Raw genomic sequence first — 27,406 nt, forward strand, 5'->3', positions numbered from 1 at the left:
TAAATCTAAATCAAGGAAGCAAAAATTCTTTGACAGCATCCATACTTGTAATCTATTGAATGAATATAAGTAGGAAGAGGGGGAAAAACCCAAAGAGGCGAACTTTATCATGTAAGCTTTAGAATCCATGGCATATCATCAGGGTTCAGGGATTTGGTGAATGCCATTAATAGAAGTGGAGTCAAGTCCATTTAAGCCTTAACTGGCCACATATGATAGATGCAGCGGACCTGCCCACCAATCTGTGCAGAAGAAACAATGGCTTGCGGTCCAAAATATGCACTAATCTGATGATATTGATGTCAATCAATGAAATGTTCCTTTCTTTTGTGGACCATAACCTAACTTATGCTGACCATATGAATGGAAGAGTCGTGAGTTGCTAAAATCTTGAGGCTGTGGCATGCCCACGCCTCCAAGACCAAATCATTAGTAGGGCCTAGGCATATAATTGTTTGCACCGGACTACAGCAGATAAATGAGTTCAATACTTTGTGGCCAGTGCATTCATTGGAGCAATGAAACAGTGATACATGAAGAAGAAACGTGAGAAGGACAAACACTTTACTCCTACAGAAACTGTCTCCATGTGGCCACACAGTCAAAGAACCAGACGAAATGAACTAATGAAGCATACAGAGATGAATCTACCACAAATCCTACAATCAACAAAGAAAATTTTCAAGATTCAAATTTCACCTCAAGATTCGAACACCGCTCCTTGATGCCAAGTGATGATGCACCTGTATTGGAGAAGCCACAATGAAGTTATTGTTTGAGACTTCCATGCACCACCTACCATCTAAACCCCACTTGGACTGGCTCAGCATATCGGGGAGCAGCCTTGCTCCATGAAACTCTAATTAAGGTAGATAAGTATCAATAATGACCTACTGATACAACATGACATCAAGTTCTCTTTCTTCTTCCACTTCATCGAATATCTGGATGTTCAACTGGAACAAATAGATGCACTGAAACAATGACACAGTTGCTTATGAACTCTCTGAGGGGACTGGAACAAGAAAATAAACGCAGGAGCTATCATGTCTACGTTGTGTGGAGCCTATGAACTCTCTGAGGGGATATGAAGACCACCCTGCCCGATTCAAAAATAAGCTCTTCGGCTGTCCCACAAAGAAATGGCAAAAATTTTCTTCCTCTCGACGGTCATATGGAAAGGAGCACTTCTACAAGATCTCCACAAAAGATGGTGCATCATTCCTTGACCCTGCTAGAGATCGGTACATGTATAACTTCTGGACCCCCTCATCGTCATCATCTTCATCTCTGTCCCTGATGACTTCTACCACCAAGCGAGGCAGCCTCTGCGCCACCTCCTTGCAGCCCCTCAGCGACAGCTTGCATGAAGACATCCACACGAACCTCATGTTGTAGTAACGGTGAAGCCCTGAGAGCAGGGCTGAATCCCCGAACGGGCTGTCCCTGATCTCGAGCTTCTGCAATTGGGTGCACCCTTCCAAAACATACCTCAGTCCCAAGTCGGTGTCCCCCGCAAAGGCAACAGAAAGAGTCCTCACCAACTTGCCATACTTCCCAATGTAAGCAAATGCCTTGTCAGTGAGCAATCCAGAGATAGCGAGCCTCCGAAGCTTCTTGCAGTTCTTTACTATAGCCCCAAATCCTTCATCCATTGGCTCTCCGGTACGGTGATCGGGGCGGCGGCGTCCCATGATGCAGAGGCGGAACACCACGAGGTCCTGGCAATTCTTGGACATGGTAACGACGGCCGCGTTGGTCATCTGCTGGCAGAAGTAAAGAATGGAACGGAGCTTCCGACAGCCTTGAGAGATTGCAACAAGGCCGACGTTCGAGACAAACCCCTCGGAGTCCTCCGTTGGATCCAAAGGAAACACCCGCAGCTCCCGGAGGTCCTTGCACGTCGCTGCCACCGCCTGAAGCCCTTCGTCTCGCACCGCATCAAGCACCTGAAGCACAACCACCAGAGACCAAAATTTGAATGCGAAGTCCCGAGACAATGAATCGAGGACAAGATGAGCTGGAAATGTGATCGGTACCCAGAAATTCTGAAGATTGTGGCAGTGGCGGATCACTGGCTTGAGCTCCTCGGCGGTGATATTCGCAAAGCTGAAGTTGAGGGAGGTGAGGTTGGCACAGACGGGGTAGATGGCCGGGAGGCAGTGCGGCGCCACATCACGAAAGCCTGAGAGGCAAACAAGTGACTTGAAGGCGGCAAAGGTCCTTGCCAGATCCACCACGCTGCACCCTCCTCCTTGCAGGAGTGGGGCGGCGGCGGATCCGAAGGACCCAGTGCCAAGGTGGGTGAGCTGGGGAGCCCGCGCCATGAGGCGGCAGAGCTGCTCCACCGAAACGTGGTGGTTCACCCGCAGCCGCCGGAGGGCGGGGGAGCGGGCGACGAGCGCCTCCAGGGCCTCGAAATTGACAGCACTGCCAACACAATCGAACCCAAGCGACTCCAAGCTGGTCGTCGTCTCCGGGAACCTCGAAACCCAGTCCACCGTCTCATCCTCCTCGCCCTCCAAGTAGTCCTCTATCAGATCGAGCACTCGGAGATGCCTGAGAACGAGTTAGGGTTTGGCGTTCTGATCGGTGATATATGTTATTCAGCAATGGATGATTGGATCGGAGAGGGGATTGGAAAAGTTTTACCTGCACTTCTCGGCAATGACGGCGAGGCCGGCGGTGCTGAAACCTTCGCAGCAAATAAGGGAGAGTTCCTTGAAATTAGGGAAGGAGTGGGCAAGGAGGGAGAGGTCGCTATCAGCGACGGACATCCTCTTGAGGCAGAGCTTCTCGAGCCAGGGGTAGGCGGCGGCCATGGCGGAGACCCATGGCTGGAAGTGGGCGCCCCAGTTGTTGGGGACCAGGTTGAAGTCCGCGAAGCGGGGCTTCCCCTTGAGGACCACCGCCCGGATGCGGCGGAACCGCTCCGTGGCCCGGCGAGGGGAAACGGCGTAGCAGTTGCCGATGAAGAGCTCGCGCCGGGTCTGGGCCTCCGCCCGGTACCAAGGAAGGCACACCAGGGACGCCGCGTTCCGGTCCTGAGGCGAGCTCAGGAACTGGAGAACGTTCTCGAGAACGTTCTCCAGCACCTGGTCGGAGAAGGGCACAGGAGTGTCCGTACCACCGTCCCCGGCGCCGTCTCCGCCGCCCGCTCCGCCTCGTCCCCCGTCCTCGTCCTCGGACATGTCGGACCGCTCCCCTCTCATCAGAAAAGTGAAGAGGGGATTTATGGGAGGAGAAGAAGAAGAAGGGAGAAAGGGGTAGTAGTAATAATTAAAATTTTGAATCTCCGAGATGAGAATATGGTCATGTGAAAAATTAATTAATTAAATATCAAATTAATTAATTTTGAATCTAGATTAGATATCTTTCCTATATGGATCAGATTTGGATCCGAAACTAACAAATTATATTTTTATAATCTACCTCGGTAATTTTATCCAATTTTTAGGGATGGCTTTATATTATCGATCATCATTCTATATTGTTAATTATAATTTAAATATTATTTTTTTTTTCTAGTGATAGCTTTATATTGTCGCGTCCTGTATTGTTAATTATAATTTATATATAATTGTCTTTTTTTAAGGGAATTTATATATGATTGTCATTAAGGTTATGTAAAGTGAGTTGGTGATAAAACATATTTAATTACTATTTTTTTACAATATTTTTATAATATAATCATATAGTCCAATGATGTATGTTTCTCTTGGTTTATGTGTGAATTATTCTTAACTCTGTGTAATCCATAATACTTGATCCTATCCAACTTGAATAAAAGATTCAATTTCTAAACTCTATTTAGATATGGATTCGATTGGATTGAGTCAATCGGCGAATCGTCTATCCAACCCGATGTACTTTTTTTACAGCCCTTGTTAAAAATAATAAATTTCTATCTGAAGAATGAATTTTTATGTAGAATAACCATTTTTATTCCATTTTTTTGTGCTTGGATAAATCAAAGTTAAAAATATAATTAAAAATAAATAAATAAATAAATACATGGTTGGGTGAATAGAGAATTTTAGAATGTTTGGAGATTTATGCAGATAACGATCCATAGTTGATGTTACGAAGGATGATCAATTGTATTAAAGGTATGGTTCGAAACCCGCATTAAGCACTAACGGCAGACCTGTTTTTGCTAAGGTTACGATTAGAGCTGCAAATAGGTCGGATCGGGTCAGATCCTAAGTAATTTCGAGCCGACTTGGTTTCTTGTTCGACTTTTAATTTTGGACTCAGATCTGATCTGGTTGAAAATTGGGTCGAATTGGGTCGGGTCCATGCTGACCCGACGGGTCATTCGGATCGGGTCGGATTCGGGTCCAGATCTATGTATTTTTATATTCAAAGTACCACTATATAATAGCAAATAACATCAAGCTAAAAAAATGAATTGAGTCGGATTTGAATTCGGGTCGAGATTGACCTGACCTGACCCAAAAAATAGAATAGATCGGATCCCATCCAGCCCCGCGGTTCTAAAATTTGGATCGGTCGGATTTTATGCGGGTCGGGTCACTGCTAGACCCGCCCCATTTGCAGCCCTAGCCCTAGTTACGGCAGACCTTCGTAGCTTGCAAATGTCCGAGCATGAAAATTCAAAATTTAAGTTGTTTTGGCGCTGCGGATTTGTCAACCGGTATCCTTCTTTCCTAAATAAACGTGGTCCAACGGAGAGCGAAATCCTGACCCCTTTCCGGAGGAAGCCACCGCCCGCGTTGGAACCTCGGCAACCTCGTCGTCTTCGATTCGACCGACAGGACGAAGCGATTTGACCCCCGATTTATAAATCCCTCCTTCCGCTTCTATGGATCCGCATGTCGATCTCCCCGACGAGAAGAAATCCGATGCCTGACATCCGCCGGACGTCGGCGCCCCTCCGCCGCCTCCCCCGTCTTCCACGCAATCCCATCCGTCTGATCCTTCACCGACGGCGCAGAAATCCGTCAACTGGAGTAGCGATCACGCCAGCGATGGCCCTCCCTCTGCAGCCGGCCCCGCCGCCGCCGTCGCCACCAAGATGCCGCCGGAATCCAATCCTTACGTCACTCCTTCCCCCGCCCCCTCCTCTTCCACCATGAGTATCCCATCTTCCCTTCCTTTCTTTATTTCTTTAATTTGACTTCAGTTTGAAGAATATTGTTTTTGCTCCATTTTGATCTTGATTGTTCGAGAAAAGGCTGGTAGGATCGTGAATTTATTTTTATAAATGGGAATTTAATGGGTAGATACGATGGAGACGGTGCGCAATGTGTTCCCGAGTTGGGGGAAGAAGATTGGAGAAGCGGCGAAGAGGGCCGAGGATCTGTCAAAGAATACTTGGCAGCATCGTGAGTATGAGATTTAGATGAATCACCTAACCAAAATTCTTCTTCTGCTGCAGCTGCTGCTTCTCGTTTTTCAAATGGTGACATGTTTATTATTATCGTTTAGTATCATTCATGGGAAATGGTCTAGGATATAATTCCTAGAACTATTCCTCTTAATATGCATGTATGGATTAGTTGCATTAGTATGGATTAGTTGGATGCCCGTAGGAGTTAGGATAGAATGTTTGTAAGCTTAAGCTCGAAAATTATGACCAGTCATCTCTAAGTTTTGTTCAAAATGTTTAAATAATTTGATTATGTTTGATGAAGAATTGTGGAAATATTAGATCAATTCAAGAGTAGGGAAGAAAAAGAAGCAAACAGTAGCAATAACTGCTGCTGGAATTATATGTATCTCAGAGGATGGTGAGTTATGGATGAAGAAGTTTGCTAAAGCTGATTACGAATTGAACTTTCTCTTTCCTTGGAAATAGGACAACCACTTGCTGCTATTGGAGGGTTAATTGGGGATTTTCAGTGGCAGTGATGCTACTGTTTTTTCTTCAATTTTATCAATGCCTTCAAATTTAAGATTTTCTTGATATTTTCTTTTGAGTCCCCTATTTGCTATGAAAAATATATGTTTTTTTTTAAATTCTAAACTACGTTACTTTTTCATAATTTCTGATTTCTTTGGTGAGTGGATCCTTCCATGCCTTGGAAGTTTGAGGTTTCCTCCTCTTTTTTCTTTTTTTTTGGAGTGCGGTAATCACTTTCAAACTCTCTTACAAATTTGATGTCATATGCTTTTTTCCCCTTAAAATTTAGGGTTTACTTTCCAAGAATTTCTACTGTTCATCTTGATTTTGAGATGTATTGCATTCTGCACCTTTTCAAATCCAAGTTGTTGTTTCAAATCCTAAAACCTTACTGTATTTGCAAAGATTATTTTTTTTTTGGGTATATCAAAATTTTGTATTAATATTAAGCTTGTCTGAATGTTTTAAATCTCAAGTTTATTTTTAAAACTCAGTGTTTCTTTTGAAATTCTGGAATCTACAGTTGGCTTCCGTTTTTTAATATTGTGTTAGACCTTGCAATCTTGATTAGTTGCAAATGTTTCAACCTTTTTCTTGTTTTCTTAAGAATTTTGTGTTTATGTTAATTTGAATTTATGTTTTGGGTTATGGTGGAGATTATGATCATATGGAATTTAAAGATGACATTTTTGTGCTTGCATTTATGAGTTTCAACTTGAAGTTTTGTTCCCATTAGAACCTTTTTATATGTTTTCATCAGATCTTTCCAAAGTAGCATGACTGAAACTCTATTAAACCCGAAAAAGAACGCGGTGTAAAAGCTAAGTGGACCCTAGCCAGGTGGTGTAGTGGCCTGTTACAAAATGTCAATAAGAATATGATTGGTTGAGGGAAAATTTTAAAGTCATTTATTTTAGTGGAACTTAAATTCTTTGATCATGGTAGAGGTTTACTTGTTGAGTTGTGTAGCTTGCTTCACTATCAAATGATCTTTTTATTAGACTATAGTGGACCTATACAGTGAAAGAGGACTAAGTGATTAGGAGTTGCTTAATGGATCTAATGATTGTTGAAGTGACACCAACACTGCATTAATTTGTGTTTGTTGTTTGTTTCATATAGTTAACAATTGGATGTTCTATCAAATTTGTAGCTTGTGATATGTTTTTAGTTATGCTTTGTTCAATTATATGGTTTCTTTTAAGGATGGTCCAATGTCGGTGTTACTTTTAATCAACTATTGATGCAAGACAACCCTATGGAATCCAATATCAATACCACATGCAAGTGATGGTTTTCCTTAAACTCTATGAGGATGCAAGCCTAAACCAAAAATAATGTGATGGCAAGTTAACGAACCTGAAAATTAAAATATGTAACATTTGCATCTAGAACATAAACTACATGCAGAAATGAACTATGTAAGTGCTTCCATGCATGCAAGATGCTGAAACAAACATAGGTTTATAGACTCTAAGCCATAACAAAACAAATTGTTGCAAACAGAGGTAACAAAAATTACCTAATCATTTGAGGCATGTCATGCAATGGATCTACATTCACACAATTGAATTGCTGTGGTTGCTATTAGGAATCAGCCACATTCATTCCCTATATTCTGCACTGTGTACAAATGCCAGTGAATCCAATCTCTTTGTGAACAATTGGTAGGATTGATGCTTAAGAAACCTTTCCAAATCAGGATTAGGCTTTGGAAATGGGGAAACCAAATGCTGGATTACAGAACTGTTTATTTTCAGATCTGAAACACAAAATCAGCAACAGGAAAGAACCAACAGCTGATTTTGGAATTGTGTTCAGGGATCAGGAAAACTTCTGCACAACAGAAATCAACTTAGCCAAGATGACCTGTTAGAAATCCAGATTGCTCCTTGAGGAAGGCCCATTTGGTGGTTGCTAACAGGTGCTACATTAGGTTCTCTTGTGGCTGCTTAGTGAAAGGATTTTGGCAGTGGAAGAACAGCCCCAAAGAAAAGAGAAACAGAAACAGATGCAAGAAAGAATGAAGGAAAGTTATGGAAGAAGAGGGGCGATCTCGTGGCGGCTTGATAGGGACTTGCTCCTGAGGGCCTCACACCTGATTTTCCATGCCTGACACGTAGAAGACAAGAAGCTAGATTTATTCATTTATTGGAAAGCAAACACGTACATCATCATCATTGCATCAAAGTATATAACCGGAACAAAGTTTTAAACCTGTACTGGAGTTGTGGGGTCCAATGTTGATGGATCCAAGTTAAACTTCTAGTTTTGCGCATAGAAATTCTTGGAGTTGTGACAGATTATGAAACCTATGATAGAGCTAGTTTTGCGGAGATTGGATAGCAGTTGGTTAGGGGAAAATGTAGATAATTGTTGCTTTTTCTTTCCCTTCTTTTTTTCTGATAACTGGAAATGGGTGAGATGAGCAGGGCACTTCTCAGCAGTAACTATTGAAACTAGATCAGATAAAAGAGTTTGCGGTGAAGTGATTACGGAAGATCTATGGATGAATGGATGATAAGAATGCCACAACCATGGTAGAAGCAAGTGACAAATTCAGCTTACCTGTTCTTCTTTAGAACCTTCCTCATATGCTGCTGTACCTAAAAATCTTATATTCATAATCAAAAAGTAATAGCCATAGGACATTTTTCCACAGTTTTAGAAAGTAACACAAGATTCTCTCACTTGTTATATTCTGAAGTCATTAAGAGAAATTTCATAACGATTGTGCAGAATTTAATGGAAAAATGTGTGATATGTTATGATTACATTGTATCTCCTGTGCTTGATGGAAGAGTGGACCACAAGCCACAACTTTTAGGGAAAGAAAGCAAACAAACAGTGACTTCCAAAATGCTAATGTATGATGGAGTTCATGCATGTTTTATAGTATATAATTTGAAAAGACCCAGCCTTTGTTTGATTGGTCATTCTAACTAGAAATTTCTCTATATGACAAGTCAACTTTACTTGTTTATTTATTTATAATTTTTATTCTATTTATTTCCTTTGCTGAATAGGCTGCACTTGTTATGCTCTTTATACAACCTTAACTGTTCATCATTGAATTAATTTCTTTATAATATCTTAAGGAGTTTGGGTATCTTAAGTTCACAATATGTTATATTCTCCTTTACCCAGTGAAAACAGGACCTAGTTTTGCTGAAGCTGCCATGGGGAGGATTGCTCAAGGAACCAAGGTCATAGAAGAAGGTGGTTATGAGAAGATATTTCGTCAAACTTTTGACACAGTTCCAGAAGAACAACTTATGAAGTCTTATGCATGCGATCTTTCAACGTCTGCTGGTCCAGTTATGGGAATTTTGTATCTCTCTACTGCTAAACTTGCATTTTGTAGCGACAATCCTCTTTCCTACAAGGTTGGAGACCGAACTGAATGGAGCTATTACAAGGTAATTTTCTCCACAATAGTTTGATGTTTTTTTTATCATAACTTGAGAAACATATTGAATGAAATGAAATATGTTCCTTGACATGCCCCCTTTCTTTCGTCCACTCATACAAAACCACACAGCAAAATGGAATGTACCTGTTGCTATTTCACTTTGGATGTGACTGTCCAGAACACATCAATTTAGATGAAATCAACAATAAAATTTTGTTTATTTTTTTGCTAGCGGTTTATGTAGGCATTTTAAAATTCTACCCTTGATATATGTTTGGTTATTCTTTTCAATAATTTTTTCTTGTTTTCAACTCTAGAACTGTTAATTTTCTGTTTCAGCCCATTTCAAATTTGCACTGCTTAACTTTAAGCTAGGGTGAAATGTGCCATGAACTGTATTCAAAATTTTGATAAATAACTATAGGAGGAATTGTGATGCTGCTTCTGTCACAGCAGACGTGGTTCTAGGAGTCCTTACTAACTTAGAATTATGTGGCTGCATGTTTGGCCTACTTAGTGTGCAACTGCATGTATGAGCTCGCCTAGCATCCTATATGGGCCTTTGTAGGTGAAGTCGGTTTAAGTTGATGGTTAGGTTTGATGTAGGTTTCAGGTCATCCTGATACAGATATTAATAATATTTATATTATAGTTATTGCTATTATATATTAGATACTGAACAATAAACACTAATTATTAGTTGTTATTGTTATTGTCCATCCAAAAATATATAACTATCATTATTGTTGTTATTGTTTTATTTAATGTGTTATACTTATTTTGAAAATATTATCTGCGTATGCACCTGCATATGCTGCCTGCATACCGTATATGCATTATGCAGTCCCTTGACCACCCTCACACTGCAGCCGCCTTTTAAAACATTGCCTCAAAATATGCTGATACGTAGAAATGCATCTTTAAGAATCCTTCTTTTTTGACCTCTATGTTCTGCTTGCTGAATTTTTTGTAATCAAATAGAAAAGTTTATTTTGATTCCAAGTGATAATCAAGAGTACTCATGTTTTGTGTTGTCTGTTTGATGAGTGAATAACAAGAGAATCACTTCAGCAGGAACTAATCTAAAACTAATCAAAATTTCAAGGCTTTATCAGTTCTTTTTGTTGATTTGTTTTTATCGAGCCTTTATAATCTCAACTTTGGGTCCTTCTGATGCTTCTCTCTTCACTGTAATGGATAGCTTATTTGTGGGTGTTGAATCAAGTATTTGGAAAGCATTTTTGCAATACTTAACAGAAGTGTTGTAAGTTCTAAGAAATCTTAGAAACTATACAAATTTTAGATATTAGATCTTAAAAATTTTAAAGGAGAAATTTTCCACTGTATTGCAGTGGCTTAATTTGTATGGCTGTTCCTATGCTTCATGAAATCCCCAAATTTTGGGAACAATATTTTGTCAAAAATACACAGTAATTTATATATCTTATTTATTTTGCAGAAATGCTGGAAAAGTGAATTCATTATGTTTCAACATGCATAAAATGAAGATCTTGATATACCTAATCAAATCTTTAAGTTATTATTAAAATGGATATTAGTTGTTCTATGATAAATTTTTTGAATTCCAACATTAGACATGTATTTGGATATCGGTACAATTCTTTTTATTGACACTTTTGTCATTCATATTGTAATAATAATATCTTTTAATGCTTGATATACTAATAACTAATATATTCGATTATATAGGCTATATTTAGCCATTCTTTTGCTTCCTTCATGATTTATACTTGTATTGATGCCTTAGACAATAGGCCTAGTATTACAATAACTGATCAACCATATGCACTAGATACATTCTTTTTTGCTTTTTAATTTTATTTCTTATTTTCTAGTTTTCTTACTTTATATAAATTATAGAATATTTGACTAATTTTAGTCTAAAAATTGGAACTATAGCTGAAATATTCGAAACTGCCAAGACTTCTGAAACATTTTGTGTGGCCTTGGACTTTAGAAACCAAACCCTTGTTTGAAAGTTGAAGCATTAGTTTGTGCAAGGTATCAACCTATTTGTTGGTTGCTTTCTTACATGCAATATTTTATGTATACCTGTAACTTGAGATATTTGTCTAGCTAAGGTATTTGATACATATTCTTTGTAAGTTTACTTGGAGACGTAATGATGCATGTTGACTATTGCAATGTAAATTATCATAACTCTATGTTACATGGACACTATTTTTAGCATTTCTGAAATTTTCGGCACTTTTGGACTCTTGGGCATGATAGGACATGGCATGATTGGACACTTCTTTTTTAAATTTTTACGACTGTCAATAAAAGGTGCCAATACTTTTTGTTTTTGGAGTGTGAAGCAGGGGTTTACTATCAAAGTCTCGATATATGCCTTTTATAAAAAAAATTTATTATAGTTATTTATTAACTTAAGTTTCTTAAAGTCTTAGTATTAAATAATCTAAAATGTACTAAAGGAATAACTTATAAAACTTGTAAACACAAGGATGTTCTATTATTTTATTTGTTGGACAACATATATCTCTCTTTGCTTCCCTTTATTAATTCCTCTTGAATAAGCATCAGAATGGTGGCTTGTGTATAGGTACTATGTTCTCATGGAGGCTACTATGTCTGACACTTGTGGACACTTGGCATGCATGCCTAGTGTCTAGGTAACATTGATCATATAATCAAGGATTTAAGTCCGATTGGTATGGGCCATGCGGATCATTGGCAGCATTGCACGTACCATGCCAAATTGAAAAATGAAAAAAAAAGGCTTGGAACCATATTGATCTATGTCGAACCAGCATGGGTTGACAAGGGCGAATATTGTGCAATATGAGTGGAAACTCCCGATATCCAATACCATCCCAATGCTGAGTAATAGTATTGGTTTGGCATAGGCTGGCATTTGAAATGGTGATCATAACAAACAAAACAAGCCTTATTTTTTCAATGAATTCATTTATGACTTTTTTTTTGTAATTCTTTTCTTAAAAGTTGCAAATCCTGTGAAATCTAGTCTTTCAAACCTTACTGGATTTTTAGGTCTTCCCTTCTTCAACATGCCTTCCACACAAATTCAACTTCTCCTTTTATAACTTGGTCAAAATTATGTCATCTCAATTAGGGTTTGCATCATATCATCCTCCCATGATGCAACTTCTAAGCATTCTTTGATATGCATATTTCTAAATCTAGCAAACATAGAAGTTGCACCCTTATTTACTGGAAGCAGGTGCAAATATAGGAATAGCTAATATTGAGAGAGGAGAGGGAGATGTTGCCTTTGCCATCACCACCCTGTTGTGACGCCTATCTCTGCCTCCACCCTTGTCCCATTGAGAGATGAGATGGAGATGACACCTATGCTATCCCTTCATCCTACTTATCCCCTCTTATTCTCTTCTAATGGTTGGATCTTTTGTTTCTAATCTTGTGTTTTGGATAGTTATTAGCTGTTGATAGATGAGGCAATTGATGTAAGCTTGTGGTGAAGGAAATAGTGTGCAAGCAAAGATTGTGGTACTTGTAGGTTGGGTTGGTACTAGCGATACCTTACTATTCTGACAATACTAAGACTAGTGTTAGACACCAATACCTTCGTGGGCTAGGACATCCCATTAGGGGTGGGGATGGGATCGGGTCGGGTCGGGTCATAAACGAGTTGGGTCACATGCAGGTCGGGTCAGAAAATCATAAACCTGAACCCGACCTGTTTATTAAACGGGTCAGAAATTAGAACCTAAACCTGTCATGTTTAATAAATAGGTAATCTGACCCGACCCGTTTAACCTGTTTAATAGACAGGTAACCTGTTTGCCCAACCCGACCCGACCCGACCCGACCCGTCTAACCTGTTTGCCCAACCCGACCCGTTTAACCTGCCCAACCAAACTTGTTTAATCTGTTTAATAAATTAATAACCTTTTAGGTTGTTAGCCTTAGGCCTTAGCCCAATCCAATCCGACCCAACCTATTTTATACATTAAGTAGCATAAGAACAAAATAAAAAAAACAGATCCCATTCATTACAAAAATCAAGAAAACAGATCCGTCCAAATGTTGTAACCTTTACAACTATTATCAGTGGGTGGTGTAGTTGTAGTACTGCCAACATGGAGAATGCAATGAGTTTCTACAGAAATGTGTGAATCTGGTGTCTCCCAATACAAAGACCTTCGACATGCTTATATGGGGATATGGCGAAGTAAAACAACCATGGAAAGCAGAAGAAATGCTTCAGACAATGAGAGAAGCTGGAGTAATGCCCAAAAAAAATAGCATGCGCCTTGTGGCTGAAGGCTTCATCAAGGAAAGCTCTGAAGCAACAGGTTACAGATGATAATCCAATGGACAGCTTGGAGGGACTTCATCAAGGACAAGCTGCATTATACTTCCACCTACTTATATCTGATAATCTGAGGGCTGATACAAAGCCTGTATTATTTGGACATTCATTAAAATTTGCAATCAGATCCCCTACTTTTTGCAGGAAGCAATCCCAAGTGCAGCTTGGGATCTATGGACAGATTCTCACTTTGCGGCATGTAGAAGAATAGTAATATGTAGATGCAGATCATTTTTCTGATCTGATCTTGTTTCGCCTTGCCTCTGTTCCAAGAATGCTTGTTGAATTTGAGCTCTGGCACACCTTTTTGCATTAAGAAAGGTCCAAGTTTCTCTACCTCTCCATAGCCAATAGAAGAACAACCAGGCCCTGAATACAAATGCATTAGACAAGTTATTTGTTTGATGTTTGCCATTAAAAATCATATTAGGTAAACATAAGATCCACTGAAACGCTTATCTTTTTGGGGGTCATAGTTTTTCAGACCAATTTGTAGCTCAATGGTTTCAGTAAAATTGCGCTTCTTCTCCCTTAAAATAACTGAAGCAAAATACATGAAACAAAATTCACATGGGCCAGAGCTACCTTAAAATGATTTCCTTTAAATAACTTAATGAAAGGTACTAACTCACCACACTGCAATGTTTGAAAAACTTACAATCTCTTCACTTTTGGTTTGGTCCAGGTCAGAAAATTTTAGGTCCCAAACTAGTTAGTTATTGTATCAATGACGAAGGACCCACAACAAACGAAAACTTACACCAAGAAGAGTTAGACTATTATTGAATAAAAATAAAAACAGCATTGCATACATGAAGCATTTTCTTTTAACTCAGAATAATAGCATATGGCATGCCTAGATCATGAAAGTAATTTAACATGCCATTTTATTGGGTATGCTTGTTGCTAGCAACTAGCAAGTAATATTAGCTGCTGTCTGAAAACTTTATTAACAACACAAAAATGACACTCTCATTCTAAGAAAGTTACAGTATTTTGTATGACATGACGGCATGCATCTTGTGTTTTTAAAAGCATTCAAAAAAATCTTACTTAAAAACAATTATTCTCGTGCAGAATCTATGTATACTTTCTATGATATTTCAATGAAAAACCTCCAAATCTTCCACAAGAATTACTGGACTCTTTATACCAAAAAGCATTCAAAGGATCTGTAAACGAGAAATACTTTTCTTTTAAAAGGCATTCAAAGGATCTGTAAACGAGAAATACTTTCCTTTTAAAAAGCATTCAAAGGATATGTAAAAAGCATTCAAAGGACCACAAGAACTCAAATCTGTAAACGTAAAAAAATTTTTAAAAAAATAAATGAAGGAAACAAAGCCAAAATTTCAGATCCCACAGAGAATACAGGAAACTACTAGAAGAAGCTAGGATAAACACTAACCCTAAAAAAGGAGAAGCTAGGATCTTTCTTACCTTGGTAGAGCAGAGGATCTGACCTTGCATAGATGAGAGGGAAGGCGACGGGAGCCAAAGAAATCCACGGACCAGGTCCTCTTTATGAGCTCTTTCGTTCAACTTCAACCTTGGTTCCCAGGACCCGTCGAGCCGCCACGGTCGCCGTCGACGGGGAGGCGGAAGTTGTTAGCAAGGGGGAGGTCCGGTCTGTCCGGAGGAGAGGGCTCGAGAGGCGGAGGTCCGGTCCGTTCGGAGGAGAGAGCTCGGGAGGCGAAGAATCCGGAGGAGAGGAGAGGGGAGAGACTCGAGAGAGGGAGGGAAATAGGAATAGGGCTTGGGCGGCGCACAAACGGCAAACCCTAACACCCCCTAAGGAGACCTGGAGAAGTGAGAAGTCGCGGACGAAACGTCGGGACGTTGGACTTGGACCTTGCCTCGCGCTGAAGTTGGGCTGAGCCGGAGAGTAATTGGGCCGACGCGGTGAAATCGGGCTGAGGCGAAAAGTTGGGCCGACCCTGGGCTTTGTGGGTTGTGGCCCTTATCTATCAGCCCAACAGTTAAACGGGTTAAACGGTTTAAACGGGTCAGATATCTAAAATTCGTATCTGACCCAATTAATAAACAGGTTAAACGGGTCGACCTGTTTACGATCTGAACCTGTTTAGGCCAAACCCAAACCTGTTTATTGCGGGTCGAACACGGGTCGGGTTGGCGGGTCGGGTCATATTTTGCCACCCCTACATCCCATCTAAGTTAGAACAGTCTCGCACCAAGCCTTGTTTGGCTAGTAACAAGGCATGACTTGATCAGGTCGCCTGGTTTTCAAAGAAAAAAGAGAGAGCTACGAGGGTAGGGAGACACTCTCTTTTCTCATTCCTTGAGTCATGACGTTGGGGCATGCAAGCAGAAACAAAGAAAGAGAGGGGGAGAGAGAGAGAGATCAAGGGCGAGGAGAAAGGAGGGCATATTAGGAATCCATTCACTAAATCCAACTTCCTCGATGCTAGAAACCTTATGCATCCGATAAGTTGCCGGTCACCTTTTTCTCCACCACTAATTTGGTTCAAAAATTAAAGAAAAATATGGAAAAAGCCATGTTGGAATATATTTTTATATCCACTATAACTTTATTTGAGATAAAAATAAAAAAGAGAGATTATGTCCTGCTATAGTGTCAGTCCTGAGGGTCGGGACAATACCACCCCAGTACCATTCTATTCCAATAAAATACTAGTATGGGGCTCGGTACCCTTAAAGCTTGTGTACAGATGATACCAAATGCTTGACATAATTACCTGCAGTAGTCGTTGTGCTCAAAAGATTCAAACTAAGGTCTCTTTCTCTTTTTGTTCCACTCTACTTTGTCATGCCTTTTCTTGTTGCTCATTGTAAGTTTCCACCTCCCTCTCCGGTGTTAAGATGTTGGAGATAGATGGTAGCCTTTATTAACCCACTAGCAACATCCTTAGATTGGGAATTTCGACAAAAGACAAGTTTGAGTTCCCTAAAATTCCCAAACGTGGACAAAGTTGATCAAAAGAAGGCAAGTCATCAAGAGAAAGGGAATTGACCAACCTCTTTCACACGTATGACTCGGTTTGAGTTTCCACATTGGATGCCTTGTCCTTAGCAAACTTGGATTTGACTCCATATTTGGGCTTTACACATGTGGATCAGACAAATAATCACCCACTACTTCTCTCGACATCTTTTATGCTATTCTATTTGATTTGATTTTCAGGCTAGATTGGCTTGGATGGTTTGGTTAATGGATCAAACTTGAATTGATTTCAATCATTTACAAACCTAATAATATATAGGCCTATTGATCATTATATAATCACCCTACGATTTGGCCTAGTCAACCTTCGGGGCATCTTGTATTTTTATAAAGTTTAATATAAAAGGTTTCGTTACTATATTTGGATTCTATATAATAAATTCGAAAAATTTGTTACTATCCATCCATATCAAACTAGATGGTCAAGATTGACTAATAGTTGACCAGTTTTGGATGGAAGTACGCATGCTTAGGAGTATGTATGAGGCATTAATATTTGTAGGATTTTGACCATCTTCCACATGTCGTTTAGACAAGGTGATACGGGGCATGGTCGTGTGGCTCATCTAGAGGACAGAGATAGAGGAGGTAGCAGTGGAGATTAAGATAGGGAAGTGGTGGGGGCTGCGATAGTAACTGATATGGAAGTAGACTTGGGCATCGGGCCGTGCCGGGCCGGCCCGGCCCAGGCCTGCTGGGCCCGAGGTCTAAACGGGCCGTGCCTGGCCCGGCCCGTTCAGCACAGAACGGAAGCCCGGCCCGGCCCCAGGCCCGTCTATTGGCGGGCCGTGCCTGGCACGGCCCGTCTGGAGAGGGGGGGAGAAAAATAGCCGTTTTCAATGGCTATTTTGGGAAATTTCCAAAATTGCCCCTCCCAACAGTCCAAAAACGGCTAAATTGAGGGGTATTTTGGGAAAAAAAATTTGGGCTTCTATAAATAGCCCTTTCCTCCCTCATTCTCACCACACCAAACCAACTATTCTCTCCTTCTCTACTACTATTATTTCTCTCTTCTAAAGTGCTCTTCTAGCAATTTAATTTTTAGTTTGCATTTAGCAAGTGTTCAAGTGCTACACAAGAGGAGGTTCCTGTTGAGAAGAGAAGGTCACTCCTGTTGAGAGCACAAGAGGAAGCTCAGAATCTCGGCTCTGCCTCTGCCCTCCGACCCTCTACTCAATTCCTCCTTGTGGTTAGTTTTTATTTTTTGAATTCATCAATTTAGATATGTCATCTTTTGAGGAAAGTCATTTTGGCATTCCTCCTGTTTCTGAGGAAGAAGAAACTAATCCCCAACCCCATGTTCCTAGTTCCTCTAGAACTAGTGAACCGAGTGAAGATCAAACCTCTTCTCGTAAGAGGACTAGTGCTGTATGGAATGAATTTGATAGAGTTATGGTTGATGGAGTCTGGAAAGCTAAATGTAAAAAATGTGCCAAACTTTATAGTTGTAGTAGTAGTGGGAGAACAGGGCATTTAAAAAGACATCAAGAGAGTCATAGGATGCATGATTCTAATGCTCAAACTCAAAGTACCCTTAATATACAAGGGGGATTACTTGTAGGTAATTTTGCATATAATCATGAAAATCAAAGAAAAGCACTTGTAAAATGGATAGTTAAGGATGAATTACCTTTTAGTTTATGTGAATCTTTTAATTTTGAAGAATATGTTCAATTAAACCTACAACCTGCTTACAAAAGAACTAGTAGGCGTACATTTAGAAGAGTAGCTATGACTAACTTTTTAGCAATGAGACAAAGTTTAATTGAAACACTTTCTACTTTAAATGTAAAAATTTCATTAACTTCTGATAATTGGTCAGCATCTGTAGGTAGTAATTGTTTTATTGCCATTACTGCTCATTATATTGATAATGATTGGCAATTAAATAAACGTATTCTTGCTTTTCGTGCTTTTGATTTTCCACATTCTGGGCAACAAATTTCAAATGTCATTTATCAAACTGCATGTTCATATAATATTAATGATAAAATTATGTCTATTACTTTTGATAATGCATCTAATAATAATTCTGCTGTTACATTATTAAAAGACTCATTGCATCCCATGTTAGATGGAAATTTATTGCATATTAGATGTGCATGTCATATCTTAAATCTTTCTGTTCAAGCTGGCATGGGCATGATTCAAGATGTGATTTCAAAAATTAGAAATGCAGTTTCTTTTATTCATGCTTCAAGATCAAGACTTCAAGAATTTAAGGAACTATGTATAAATCATGGTAAACGTTTTAAAAAATTTAAACTTGATGTAATTACTCGTTGGAACTCAACATATAGCATGATACATGATGCATACCCATATAAAAACTTATTAAGTGCATATATTAATGATCGTGGATTAGGCTTTACATTGACTGAAACTGATTGGAATAAAGGAAAAATTTTGGAAGATTTTTTGCTTAGTTTTTATAATGTTACCAATGTTCTTTCTGGTATTTATTATCCAACTTCATGTTCATTTTTACAACAAGCATATATAATTAGTCAAAAATTTGCAGAACATAGATATGATGATGTTTTAATGCCTATTATTGACCAAATGGAATCTAAATGGAATGAGTATTGGGACAAGATATGTCCTATGCATAACTTAGCTGCTGTATTTGATCCAAGAGTTAAATTGAATGGCGTGCTAATTTTACTTGATGCATACTGTGAAAATATGAATCAAGATCCTGAACCTGCTAAAAATGAGGTAAAACAACTTCTTTATGATATTTATGCTATATATAATGAAAAAATTCGTGGATCTAGATTTTCCGTACAAAGCTCTATTTCTTCTTCTAGTAGTTCTCGTTCGTTATCTATTTTTTCATTCATTGCACAGAGAAAACACACACATGCTTCAAGTTTATCTTCATCTTCTTCATCTTTAAGTAGTGAATTAGAATTTTATTTACGAAATGATCTTCAGTCTGCATATGATGAAAATCAAATAGAGAATCTAGATGTATTATCTTGGTGGAAGAGTGTTAAAAATCAATATCCTGTTATGTCTGCAATTGCACGCGATATTTTAGCTGTACCGATGTCCACGGTAGCATCGGAATCCGCTTTTAGTGCAGGTCGGCGTGTTCTTGACGAAAAGAGAAGTAGGATGACGGGCGAAACGGTGGAGATGCTTCTCTGCTTCAAAGATTGGTTGGATGCTGAGGCAAGACTTCAAGATAAAGGTGGACATAATACAACATCCTCTGATGATGATGATACAAACACTACTGAAGAGTGAATACTGAATCACTGATGATTAGTAAGATTTCTTAATTTTTTATAATTGTACATTTTTATTGTATTCTGGAGGTCAGACCAAGGTCCAAACCTCGGCCCTTTCTTATTGTATTCTGGAGGTCAGACCAAGGTCCAAACCTCCCTTCATGTACCATTTTGATTTAAATTAATAAACTGGTAGGGGTCTATGCCAAACCCCCCAACATTAAGGTGGCTTTATATTAATAAATCCTTAGTTTTCAATATTTATTAATTTATTAAAAAAATTTATGAAGCATTAATTTTTATGGAGACGGGCCGTGCCTGGCCCGGCCCAAGCCCATACCGGGCCAGGCCCGCGGGCCAGCCCGGCCCAGGCCCTTATGGGCCATGCCGGGCTGGCCCGCGGGCCGTGCCGTGCTTGGCCCGTGGGCCAAGAGCGGGCCGTGCCGGCCCAGGCCCGAAGCGGGCCGTGCCGGGCTCGGCCCGCGGGTAGAGATGGGCACTGGGCCGGGCCGCCCACGGCCCGGCACGGCACGGCACGAAGCGGGCCGTGCCTGGCACGGCCCGCCAGCTATAGTGACGGGCTGTGCCTGGCACGGCCCCTTTGAGAGGGCCGTGCTGGGCTAGAGGGTCCTGGCCAGCAGGCCGTGCCTGGCACGGCCCGCTTCGGGCCTGGGCCGGCACGGCCCGGTCTAGGCCCGCGGGCCAAGCACGGCACGGCCTGCGGGCCAGCACGGCACGGCCCATAAGGGCCTGGGCCGGGCTGGCACGCGGGCCTGGCACGGTCCGGGCCTGGGCCCGGCTCGGCCCGATAAAAATTAATGCTTCATAAATTTTTTTAATAAATTAATAAATATTGAACACTAAGAATTTATGATTTATGAATATAAAGCCACCTTAATGGTGGGGGGTTTGGCAGACCCCTACCAGTTTATTAATTTAAATCAAAATGGTACATGAAGGGAGGTTTGGACCTTGGTCTGACCTCTAGAATACAATAAGAAACTAAGAAAGGGCCGAGGTTTGGACCTTGGTCTGACCTCCAGAATACAATAAAAATGTACAATTATAAAAAATTAAGAAATCTTACTAATCATCAGTGATTCAGTGAATCAGTATTCACTCTTCAGTCTTCAGTCTTCAGTAGTGTTTGTATCATCATCATCAGAGGATGTTGTATTATGTCCACCTTTATCTTGAAGTCTTGCCTCAGCATCCAGCCAATCCTTGAAGCAGAGAAGCATCTCCACCGTTTCGCCCGTCATCCTACTTCTCTTTTCGTCAAGAACACGCCGACCTGCACTAAAAGCGGATTCCGATGCTACCGTGGACATCGGCACAGCTAAAATATCGCGTGCAATTGCAGACATAACAGGATATTGATTTCTAACACTCTTCCACCAAGATAATACATCTAGATTCTCCATTTGATTTTCATCATATGCAGAATGAAGATCATTTCGTAAATAAAATTCTAGTTCACTACTTAAAGATGAAGAAGATGAAGAGGAACTTGAAGCATGTGTGTGTCTTCTCTGTGCAATGAATGAAAAAATAGATGACGAACGAGAACTAATAGAAGGAGAAATAGAGGTTTGTATTTGTGTTCTAGATCCACGAATTTTTTCATCATATATAGCATAAATATCATAAAGAAGTTTTTTTACCTCATCTTTAGCAGATTCAGCATCTTGATTCATATTTTCAGAGTATGCATCAAGTAAAATTAGCACGCCATTTAATTTAACTCTAGGATCAAATACAGCAGCTAAGTTATGCATAGGACATATCCTGTCCCAATACTCATTCCATTTAGATTCCATTAGGTCAATAATAGGCATTAAAACATCATCATATCTATGTTCTGCAAATTTTTGACTAATTATATATGCTTGTTGTAAAAATGAACATGAAGTAGGGTAATAAATACCAGAAAGAACATTGGTAGCATTATAAAAACTAAGCAAAAAATCTTCCAAAATTTTTCCTTTATTCCAATCAGTTTCAGTCAATGTAAATCCTAATCCACGATCATTAATATATGCACTTAATAAATTTTTATATGGGTATGCATCATGTATCATGCTATATGTGGAGTTCCAACGAGTAATTACATTAAGTTTAAATTTTTTAAAACGTTTACCATGATTTATGCATAATTTCTTAAATTCTTGAAGTCTTGATCTAGAAGCATGAATAAAAGAAACTGCATTTCTAATTTTTGAAATCACATCTTGAATCATGCCCATGCCAGCTTGAACAGAAAGATTTAAGATATGACATGCACATCTAATATGCAGTAAATTTCCATCTAATATGGGATGCAATGAGTCTTTTAATAATACAACAGCAGAATTATTATTAGATGCATTATCAAAAGTAATAGACATAATTTTACATTAATATTATATGAACATGCAGTTTGATAAATTATATTTGAAATTTGTTGCCCAGAATGTGGAAAATCAAAAGCACGAAAAGCAAGAATACGTTTATTTAATTGCCAATCATTATCAATATAATGAGCAGTAATGGCAATAAAACAATTACTACCTACAGATGCTGACCAAATATCAGAAGTTAATGAAATTTTTACATTTAAAGTAGAAAGTGTTTCAATTAAATTTTGTTTCATTGCTAAAAAATTGGTCATAGCTACTCTTCTAAATGTACGCCTACTAATTCTTTTGTAAGCAGGTTGTAGGTTTAATTGAACATATTCTTCAAAATTAAAAGATTCATATAAACTAAAAGGTAATTCATCCTTAACTATCCATTTTACAAGTGCTTTTCTTTGATTTTCATGATTATATGCAAAATTACCTACAAGTAATCCCCCTTGTATATTAAGGGTACTTTGAGTTTGAGCATGAGAATCATGCATCCTATGACTCTCTTGATGTCTTTTTAAATGCCCTGTTCCCCCACTACTACTACAACTATAAAGTTTGGCACATTTTTTACATTTAGCTTTCCAGACTCCCTCAACCATAACTCTATCAAATTCATTCCATACAGTACTGGTCCTCTTACGAGAAGAGGTTTGACCTTCACTCGGTTCACCAGTTCTAGAGGAACTAGGAACAGGGGGTTGGGGATTAGTTTCTTCTCCCTCAGAAACAGGAATGCCAAACTGACTTTCCTCAAAAGATGACATATCTATGATTAATTCAAAAAATAAAAACTAACCGCAAAGAGGAATTGAGTAGAGGGTCGGAGGGCAGAGGCAGAGCCGAGATTCCGAGCTTCCTCTTGTGCTCTCAACAGAAGCGACCTTCTCTTCTCAACAGGAACCTCCTCTTGTGTAGCACTTGAACAAACTAAAAATTAAATTGCTAGAAGAGCACTTTGAAGAGAGAAATAATAGCAGTAGAGAAGGAGAGAATGAGAGGTTTGGTGTGGTGAGAATGAGGGAGGAATGGGCTATTTATAGAAGCCCAAAAATTTTTTTCCCCAAAATACTCCTCAATTCAGCCGTTATTGGACTGTTGGGAGGGGTAAAAGGGTCATTTTCACGAAAATAGCCGTTGGAAACGGCTATTTTCCTCCCCCCTCTCCGTTGCGGGCCGTGCCAGGCACGGCCCGTCTGGAGCCGTTGCGGGCCGTGCCAGGCACGGCCCGTCTGGAGACGTTGCGGGCCGTGCCTGGCACGGCCCGTTTAGCCTTTGGGCCCGGGGGGCCCGGGCCGGGCCGGCCCGGCACGGCCCGTTGCCCACCTCTACCCGCGGGCCAGAAACCCGTGACCCAGCACGACCCCTTTAAATGGGCCGTGCCAGGCACGGCCCGCTTCGTGCCGGGCCGGGCCGCAGTGCCCAACTCTATATGGAAGTTTGCTGAATAACATATCAGGCACGGCCCGCTTCGTGCCGGGCCGTGGGCGGCCCGGCCCAGTGCCCAACTCTATATGGAAGTTTGCTGAATAACATATCAAGGGAAGGGGGAGGTGGAGTTGATAGTGTTGGAATTTGCAAAGTGAAAGAAGCGGGGTGGGTAGTTAACCGAAAGCACAGAGAGGGGTAGAAAGTGAGGAGGCGATGATAGCAAAAGAGACGACAATGGTGATGGATGAAAAGTTTCACTAGATAGTATATCCGGAGGAGGGAGGGGGTGGGGGGAGGGAGAGAGAGAGAGAGAGAGAGAGAGAGAGGAGGAGGAGGAGGGTGGGGGGGATTTCACCAGGTTCACGAACATGTGGAGGGGAGAGAGGTGGCAGTTTTGGTAATGGTGGAATCACATGGTGGGAGAGAGCTGGATTAGATGTTGGGAAGGGCCAAGAGTGTGCATCTACCGATTTAGAACAATTTGCTTGCTTCATCGAATGATCCATTCATCTATTTTTTCTAAATGGGAGTATAAATGAATAGTCTCAGTTTTTCTTAATAGTCTCAGTTTTTCTTAATCCTTTCACATAGTCTTACAGGTATTCAGATTAAAAAATATAAAATAATTTATGTTGCAACCAGCTGTGAGCCGGCTTCACACTACTTTCCATCTATGCCCTTCACAAAAGAAGGGATATGATTGATTTCAACTTTTCCCTAAAAAATAAAAAAAGTGCAGTAGCAAAACCCTTGTATGAAAATAATGCTATTTATCTTTTATTTTTCATATTTGAGAGGAAACAATTGCTAGATGTTGCTGTCCTCTTGATTAGCCAAGCCTCCTTCTTGTCATAGCTCCTGCTCGAAAGCCTGCTCCTTTTGCAAGTGCAATAGGATTTCCTAGCTTCCAAAATGATAGTGTTTAAGGCCAGAACATGAAAACAAAGGATATAACATAGAATTTTCTGTTAATTTTCAGCTCTCTCATCTTTTTCAATTACTTAGAGTAAAAAAAATCCAAAAGTCAGATCCTCTAATAACCATCATAATGCGTCATCTCACTCAACCTCAAACCTCTTGTTATGCTTGAGCTCCAGATCATTCTGAAACGGGAAAAGTGAAAGAGAACTTGAATTGATGAAGCTTTTTGTTGCTTGGACAGTACATGTGTCTTTGTTAGAAACTGTGACGAGTTGCTAATTTCTTACTGTCCTAGATTCTCCACTATAACTAAATTAAGATTTGACGGCATGCCTATTATTTCAACATGTATATGTGCACTCATATGTGTAATTTGTGTTTTATTAGAAGGCAATGGAATTGAATGATGATACGTTTTTACAACATTATAATATTCAGGACAAATTGCTTGTATTTGATTATAAAGCATATCTCGTTAATTATGATTTTAACCTATGAAGAATGCAGGTGCAGCCATCAAACTATAAATATGCATAAACCTTGTGAAAAGCTCTCTCTTACAATTGAAATTTGGCAAGTAGGATTCTATGTTTTTCTTTTTTTTTAATGTTTTTTATTCCTTTACGAAGAAGAGATAAGACAATCTTGCATGGATTGATACCCATTGGATTACCAGGGGAATAAGTGTTTTTTTTTTGTTTGGTACAAGGGGAATAAGTGTTTGATATTGATACTTTAGCAAGATAAAGGATCTCTATAACACAGCGAGCTTTAGATTACTAACATTGCTTTTATTTTAGTACAACAATGTAAGAACAGATTCGTGCATTTCCTCCTCTCTAGTAGTTTCTTCTCTTTTTTATTAGTTTATTCCTTACCATTTTCCAAGAGTTCTGCTGTGCACACCAGATAGACCTTATTTGATATTGATATAGCACTCATGGTGCATTCCATGACTAAGTATTAAGGGAACTTAGCACTAGAATCCAGAATTAGATTTCATAGTAAGCAATTAAAAGCATGACTCTGGTTTGCTGAATTATAATAGCAACTCATATCCCAATTTCTTTTTCTACTGATAAACAAAGTTGCCAAGGATTTTGCTCACTGCAATATAATCCATTTTCCCCAATATCACTCCATTTTTTTGATAAGCTATTTGATTTTGAATGCAAGTTATCTCTTTGCTTGATTAGTTGATTTTGCCCCTGATTCTGTCTTTTACAAGCATAAATTATTATGCTTGTTATATTTCTTTTTCTTTGTTGTGGTATTATATCTGTGACCGAGGAAAAATGCCAACTTATGCACTTTCTAATATCGTCTCCTTTGCAAATATATAGGTGGTAATTCCTTTGCATCGGCTAAGAGAAGCTAATCCTTCGGTGAACAAAGTGAATCCCGGAGAAAAATACATTCAGGTCGTCTCCACTGACAACCAAGAATTTTGGTTCATGGGTTTTGTAAACTATGATGGTGCTGCAAAGAGCCTACAGGAAGCTGTGCAGGCTGCGCATATCTTGCAACTTAGAGATGGCAGTGGGATTTGGTCCTTTTGGATTTTTACATGTCAGCTCTTCCCCGAGGAATCTATTTGCAATAGATATTATGATTTATTAACAAGCAGTTTCTGCTTACATGATTTACTCTCCTGTCTCATATACCCACCCATTGAGGCAGTATTTTTAGGTATTCAATTTGTATCTTAATGAGGTGGTGTTATTGTTTGATCACCTGGCAAACAGTTACCTTTGTCTTGGTTAGACACTCATTCTTGCAAAGTGCGCCTTGAGTACTCTATCTTCATGTTGGATATTTTGTTTTTGCTTATTTGATCCACTGGATGTCAAGGTATGGGTTGAATGGTAAAGTGAACCTGCGCTAATTGAGCATTTCATCTTTGTTTCATGAAGAATTGATAGGGACTCTTGTAGGCAACATGGTGAGAAATTCTCGAACTTCTGAGGGCCAGGGTTAACTCTTAAAATGCTTAGCGATGGCTGTTGTTTGAGTGAACGAAATCAGATTTGTCATTTAGGCTATTCCTGCTTTCTAGTTCATCTTTCATACTGGTCAATGAAAGTATCAGTTGCTGAGCTCACATTCTACCGCAGCCTTAGAACACCATGCACATATATCTGGATAAATTTGAAGTCATGAAAAAGGAACAGTATTCTTCTTCTGAGGTTAACTGGGGAACATCTTTATATCCTCAAAAAGTACTAGACTAGGCATTCTAAATTGGAAGCTGTCATAAACAAATGTTAGAAAGAGATCATACTCCATATTCTCAGGTTGTATTCTAACTCGATCCGTTCGAGCGAATGTTCTCCACACAACCTTGTCTGTGATCCATCCTGGAGACACTAAAACCAGAGAAAGGAGAGATTACAGGTGGATGGACGATTAGTGAGGCTAAAGAAATTAGTGCTTGAATAAATTCAGGCAGTGCACAAGCTTAAGTTTATGGCATAAATTAGTGGACGAACCCAAACACGGGCCAGTTTCGGCCTTTCACATGTTTCATGTGGGCCTGGGCTGACTTTGGCTTGGCCCATCAACACTGGTACAGTCCATCAAGGCTCTGCAAGGCTATTATCATGGAATTGGTTGGCCCTCCTGAGGACGTTTTTAAGTCTTTCTCCTTTTTAGATCCCACTTAAAGACTAATCCCTTTTTTAGGGGACCAGCTGGTATGTAGGCAGGAAAAGCGCGTAATTTTCGGAAAAGCAAAGGATATTATGAAACATACAATTGAATTTTGGGATATCACACACACTTTTCATTCCTCAATGGGTGATGTAACAATTTATACATCTCCGTTAGTTATATAT

General features: G+C 39.7%; 2 protein-coding genes and 1 long non-coding RNA gene across 4 annotated transcripts; 1 reads left to right on the forward strand and 2 right to left on the reverse strand.

The window, feature by feature from the left end:
• Positions 1 to 479: 479 nt before the first annotated feature.
• On the reverse strand, positions 480 to 3,244 carry LOC103723729 (transport inhibitor response 1-like protein). Its single transcript, XM_008814745.5, has 3 exons — positions 2,653 to 3,244; positions 2,040 to 2,559; positions 480 to 1,949 (listed from the first exon to the last, which is right to left on the reverse strand). The coding sequence occupies exons 1-3, from the start codon at positions 3,210 to 3,212 to the stop codon at positions 1,191 to 1,193; spliced, it is 1,839 nt and encodes a 612-aa protein (XP_008812967.2). The 5' UTR covers positions 3,213 to 3,244; the 3' UTR covers positions 480 to 1,190.
• A 465-nt stretch (positions 3,245 to 3,709) lies between these two features.
• On the forward strand, positions 3,710 to 26,402 carry LOC103723733 (GLABRA2 expression modulator-like). Of its 2 annotated transcripts, XM_039134483.3 has the most exons (4): positions 3,711 to 5,099; positions 5,247 to 5,348; positions 9,014 to 9,285; positions 25,916 to 26,402. In XM_039134483.3, exons 1-4 carry the CDS (start codon positions 5,039 to 5,041, stop codon positions 26,279 to 26,281), a joined length of 801 nt encoding a protein of 266 aa, XP_038990411.2. In that variant the 5' UTR covers positions 3,711 to 5,038; the 3' UTR covers positions 26,282 to 26,402. The 2 variants fall into 2 exon arrangements, with proteins under 2 accessions (XP_088567948.1, XP_038990411.2); XM_088711822.2 differs by lacking the exon at positions 5,247 to 5,348 and having other exon boundaries at positions 3,710 to 5,099.
• On the reverse strand, positions 13,321 to 15,137 carry LOC149751259 (uncharacterized). The gene is made up of 2 exons (XR_016398571.1): positions 15,055 to 15,137; positions 13,321 to 13,983 (listed from the first exon to the last, which is right to left on the reverse strand). It is a non-coding gene; the product is annotated as an uncharacterized LOC149751259 (long non-coding RNA).
• Positions 26,403 to 27,406: the final 1,004 nt, after the last annotated feature.

The sequence above is a fragment of the Phoenix dactylifera genome, chromosome 15, assembly GCF_051530095.1.
Source record: "Phoenix dactylifera cultivar Ajwa chromosome 15, Ajwa_hap1_PhDact_Kaust_v1.1, whole genome shotgun sequence".
NCBI classification, from domain to species: domain Eukaryota; kingdom Viridiplantae; phylum Streptophyta; class Magnoliopsida; order Arecales; family Arecaceae; genus Phoenix; species Phoenix dactylifera.

What these genes read in the sequence shown, in the direction of transcription:
- LOC103723729 (XM_008814745.5), bottom strand. Translation starts at nt 3,212, where the DNA reads ATGAGAGGGGAGCGGTCCGACATGTCCGAGGACGAGGACGGGGGACGA. An exon ending in GTCATTGCCGAGAAGTGCAG is followed by an intron (nt 2,560 to 2,652) that starts GTAAAACTTTTC and finishes ACTCGTTCTCAG; the next exon opens with GCATCTCCGAGTGCTCGATC. An exon ending in ACAATCTTCAGAATTTCTGG is followed by an intron (nt 1,950 to 2,039) that starts GTACCGATCACA and finishes GTTGTGCTTCAG; the next exon opens with GTGCTTGATGCGGTGCGAGA.
- LOC103723733 (XM_039134483.3), top strand. Translation starts at nt 5,039, where the DNA reads ATGCCGCCGGAATCCAATCCTTACGTCACTCCTTCCCCCGCCCCCTCC. An exon ending in CCCCTCCTCTTCCACCATGA is followed by an intron (nt 5,100 to 5,246) that starts GTATCCCATCTT and finishes TTTAATGGGTAG; the next exon opens with ATACGATGGAGACGGTGCGC. An exon ending in AAAGAATACTTGGCAGCATC is followed by an intron (nt 5,349 to 9,013) that starts GTGAGTATGAGA and finishes TCCTTTACCCAG; the next exon opens with TGAAAACAGGACCTAGTTTT.